This window comes from Ischnura elegans, chromosome 7 (assembly GCF_921293095.1).
Source record: "Ischnura elegans chromosome 7, ioIscEleg1.1, whole genome shotgun sequence".
NCBI classification, from domain to species: Eukaryota; Metazoa; Arthropoda; class Insecta; order Odonata; family Coenagrionidae; genus Ischnura; species Ischnura elegans.
The window spans coordinates 71,559,639-71,564,210 of record NC_060252.1 but is presented as its reverse complement, the minus strand read 5'-3'; the positions used below and the strand labels follow the sequence as shown (position 1 = coordinate 71,564,210).

At 40.6% G+C, this 4,572-nt stretch overlaps 1 protein-coding gene across 1 annotated transcript; it reads right to left on the bottom strand.

The window, feature by feature from the left end:
* Positions 1-845: 845 nt before the first annotated feature.
* LOC124162290 (putative nuclease HARBI1) lies at positions 846-3,640 on the bottom strand. Its single transcript, XM_046538777.1, has 3 exons — positions 3,227-3,640; positions 2,935-3,141; positions 846-1,675 (listed from the first exon to the last, which is right to left on the bottom strand). Exons 1-3 carry the CDS (start codon positions 3,455-3,457, stop codon positions 911-913), a joined length of 1,203 nt encoding a protein of 400 aa, XP_046394733.1. The 5' UTR covers positions 3,458-3,640; the 3' UTR covers positions 846-910.
* Positions 3,641-4,572: the final 932 nt, after the last annotated feature.

The window sequence follows — 4,572 nt, the reverse complement described above, 5'->3', positions numbered from 1 at the left end:
TGGTAATAAGACAGGGGAGGTGATTGATATGGCACGCTCATCAGTAGCACAGATGATTGACTGGTGTAAAAGTAATAACTTAAAATTGAATGGAAATAAAACATGTTTTTTAAATTTCCATCACAAAATTAGTCCTCCAGAAACGAGTCCTCTACTTAAGACTAATTCATCAACAGCCATTCAGCAGTCTAGCTCTACAAAATTTTTAGGGTTGAAATTAACTGAAAACCTTGATTGGCAATATCATATTGAGGATTTAGTTAGCAAAATGGCAACGGGAATATATATGATTCGCAAATTGGCTCCAACTACTTCATTAGAAATACTGAAATTGATATATTATGCCAAAATTCATTCTCACTTGGCTTATTGTGTAGTTTTATGGGGAAACACAAGTGCTGTTGCTAGAGCATTCTCTATGCAAAAAAGAGCCTTGAAAGTTATGGCAAATGTGTCCATCAGGTCTCCTGGAAAGCCATTATTTCTAAAATATAATATAATGACACTACCAAGTATGTACATTTTTTACTGTGCATTATTTGTAAAAAAGAACCCTACCTTATTTTTACCAAACTCCTCGGTTCATGCCTATCTGACCCGTGGGAGTGAAAATATACATATTTTACAACAATTATGTGCCAAAAGAGGTCCACATCACTCTGCCTCGCTTATTTTTAACAAATTGCCTACGAGTATAAAACATATTTCAAATATTAATGTTTTTAAGACAGAATTTAAAAAATTTTTACAGCCTAAGGGTTATTATAATGTAAATGAATTCTGGTCTGATAGTTTATGACAACATGTATGTTTTGATGTTCTATGTCACATGTTCTATGTCTCCCTGACAATGTTCTATGTCACATGTTTGACCCATGGAACAATAAAGATATTATTATTATTACAACCTCTACACAACACAGTTCCATTGAAAATCCACCTCTCCCTCTGACATGAAATAATCTGCCAGGTTCTCCCTCACTAATCGTGCATGTGTGCTCGAGTAATTTGCTCCCTGCCTCTCCTGAACTGATGGCAAGGCTGCAACCTCACTGTCTCCCACATTCAAAGAATTAGGAGGCGAGTCTGCCAGCAAATAATTATGCAGGGCACAGGAACACAAAATCAGTTTGTCAATGGTGGGTAAACACACCTCTATTGGCCTCAGGTATATTCTGAACCTATTGGCCAGGATGCCAAAGGCATTTTCCACCACCCTTCTTGCCCGAGACAGGCGATAATTGAAAACTTTATGTCTGGTGGACATGGTGCAGGTTCTGGGGAATGGCTTCATTAGGGTGGTATCCAGTTGGAATGCATCATCCCCTAAAATAAAATATGGGAAGGAGAAATCCCGATGTGGTAACTTCTCTGGTGGAGGTAGTGATTGTCCACCGTTAAGTAATGGGTATAAGGTCGAATTTTTGTATACCCCCCCATCTGACATTAGCCCATTACACCCAACATCTACATAAATAAAGTGGTAAGAGGCATCCACCAATGCCAGAAGGACCACACTATGGGTCCCCTTGTAATTAAAAAACCGTGACCCCTCTCCCTGAGGGGCCTTGATGAGTATATGCTTGCCGTCTAATGCACCGACTGCATGGGGGAACTGCCAAATGTTGTTAAAATTCTCGGCCAACTCCCTCCATGAATTGTGGTTGTCAGGAATCTGAAATGGGAAATAATAAATGAGCATTGAGTTATGAAAGTCTTCTAAATATGTACTGATTCCATTTTTAATTTGATAGGAAAGGAACAGGTATGTTGCATTGGTTAGAAGTGGATGGATATACTATCGATTCTTTGGCCAAAAACAGAGGCACTTACTCTCTTGTAATGTATGAGTGCCCCTTTGGATGAAAATTATGAATACTAACATTTAGATGGCTTTCTCTGGCATTGTTATGAAGAATATATTTAAACCTTCCTCAAATTTAATTGATTATGATGACAAGCAAGCCATAACAATTCTATACCTGAACTTTTTGCCTCATTTTTCTCGAAACTTCTCCAATGACAAACCTAATGTTCTTCCATCCTGCAAGTTTCCTGTAGATATCAACTTTTATTGTCTCAGTCACTGCTAAGGAAATTGTCAGCAATTTAGATGCTTAGACACCAACAAGAGCTGTGAGCCTAATGGTATTTGCTTTACTATTCTTAAATCATTTTATTCTGCTCTTTCATACCTCTAAATGCTCTTCAATTTATCCTTCTGCAGTGGTTCCTTTTCCTGACCCTCTGAAAATTAGCTATTTAATTCCCATTCATACGGCTAACAACAAATGTAATATAACTAACTATTGTCCCATCACAATTCAGTTAGCCAAAATCATGAAAAGCATAGCTGTTGACAAGGTTGAACCTCTACTGAGGAGTGTATTAGCACCTAAGTCACATGGATTCAGACAGGGTATGTTAACTGTATCCAACCTACCGGTTTTTGAGGATGGTTGTCAAATTGACGTCCTCTTATACTGACATTGCTAAAGCGTTTGATAGAGTAAATTACATCACTCTGCTACACAAATAGAAATCTCTTGGATTAGTGGACTCCATTGGTTTCATAGTTATGCATATTACTGTATCAAGTAAAAATTGAATCCTCTTTCTCACAGCAATTTATTGTAAACTCCTCGCCGAATACTGAAGACATGAAACAAGCGAATGAAAGGAAGATTGATTTTCCTCCACAAGGAACCTGCTGAATTCCCACAGCAATCAGTGAATGAGAAGTGAGAATTATTGCTCCAAAGAAATCGGTAGAACCTTCAATGCAAAACGTAATACACCTTCATATAATTTATTATTACCATTAATCACTATATTCGTTTCATCTCCTCATCGCTTCCATCACATGAAAAAACTTTGCTGTTATCACTTACTATTTTACCATGCGTATACAGGTACAAAAATAAAATCCTTCACCTTAAATTCCTCCCGTAGAGCAGAGTAAATCTCGGCACAAACCTCCGGCACCAGGCACGCTATAGTGGAACGTGAAACCCTGCTCAAAAATTCCAAGGACCGGAAAGAATCGCCAGTGGCGAGGAACCGCAGGCATATAGCCAGTCTCACCTTCGACGATATGGCTTGCCGCATACATGTGTCCGACCTTTGAATTTTATGAGCAATCTATAAAGAGAAAACAGAAATCCAAAATCATAAGCAAATGAAAAATTAATCAATTTCTTTAGGAACACATAATTCTGATGCTTACTTTCTCGTGCAGAACTAGGAATTTTTCGTGGCTCATCCGAAGGAAATTCCGGTAGTCTTCTCCGTCGCTAGTGAGAAGATCAGCCAGCAAATTTTCTTCCATTCCCAGCTCACACCTTCTCGCGAGATGAGTTTTCACCCACCAGCGTTTCCTCCTCTTCCTCTCCTGAACATCCTTCAGGCTGCTCAATAAAACAAGCCCCAGCGCGACTCTCCGTCGGTTGATAGACATCGCCAAAAACCAATAATAGGTTATATGCTCGTTATAAAAATACCGCCAACGACAAGACTTCACCTGCGATAACGTGCAATCGACAGCGCCAGACAGCTACACGTGTAGACACAACAGTGAATCCAAGTGGAGTCGAAACTCACATTCGATTCAATATAAATCGATCGACTACGAGTTAACTCGTGTGTGTAATCCACGCTTAATATTAAGTAGATATTGTCCGTCACTTTTCCCGTGGGCTACAACCTTCCTGCATTGGGAAGACTTGCGCATTCCTATGACCCCTTTCGCTGCGCTGGTAGGATTAATTCTCAATTACTCCCGGTAGGGCCACCTACGCTGATTGGTCGAAGATTAGGAGCCCGACGAAAGGTAATACACGTGATGGTATCACATAAAAAACACTGTTGGAACGGAAGCGGGAAGACCCACCAAGTACCTTTTCCCTGAAAACATGGAGTACAATCAAAGGAGCCTCAGAAACTCATCGAACGAGACCCTACGCAAAGGGCGTGAGTCGTTCACGGCAGCAAGGTTGGCAACATCTTCAACGAGTCCTTACATGGACTAGTCATCGGCAGCAATGAATGTAGGGACATGGAACGTGAGGACAATGGTGAGGGCGGGCAAGCTAGAAAATATCAGAACGAAAATTGAGAAAGGGAGAACAGATATCTTGGGGCTATAGCAGATTTCATACCACTGTATATTCCTTCATCAATGAACGTTGGACAAGAAACATTGAGTGCCGAATTGGGTCAAAGAAGATTCAAGACGGCAGTTAATGATCACTTGTCAAGAATGATTGAAAGCACTGATAAGTACAAAGACGCCAGGTTCGAGGTTGAAGCGCTACAACTGAAATTGATTTCTGGTAAATAGCTGTTCTACACGTTCGGCACAGCTCAGCCAAATCACTCAATCAATACCTTCCAGAAGAGTGATTCCATTAGAAGGTATTGGTTGAGGACTGGGAGGATTTACGGCCTAGGTCGGCCATCTTGGCCGCCTCTGGTATATGTAGGCAAGCGTGCGGGACTGAAACGGTTGAATTGGAAATCGGCGGCTGCAGGCATGAGTGTCCAGTCTCTCCCGGCGCCTTGTCTCTGCATAAG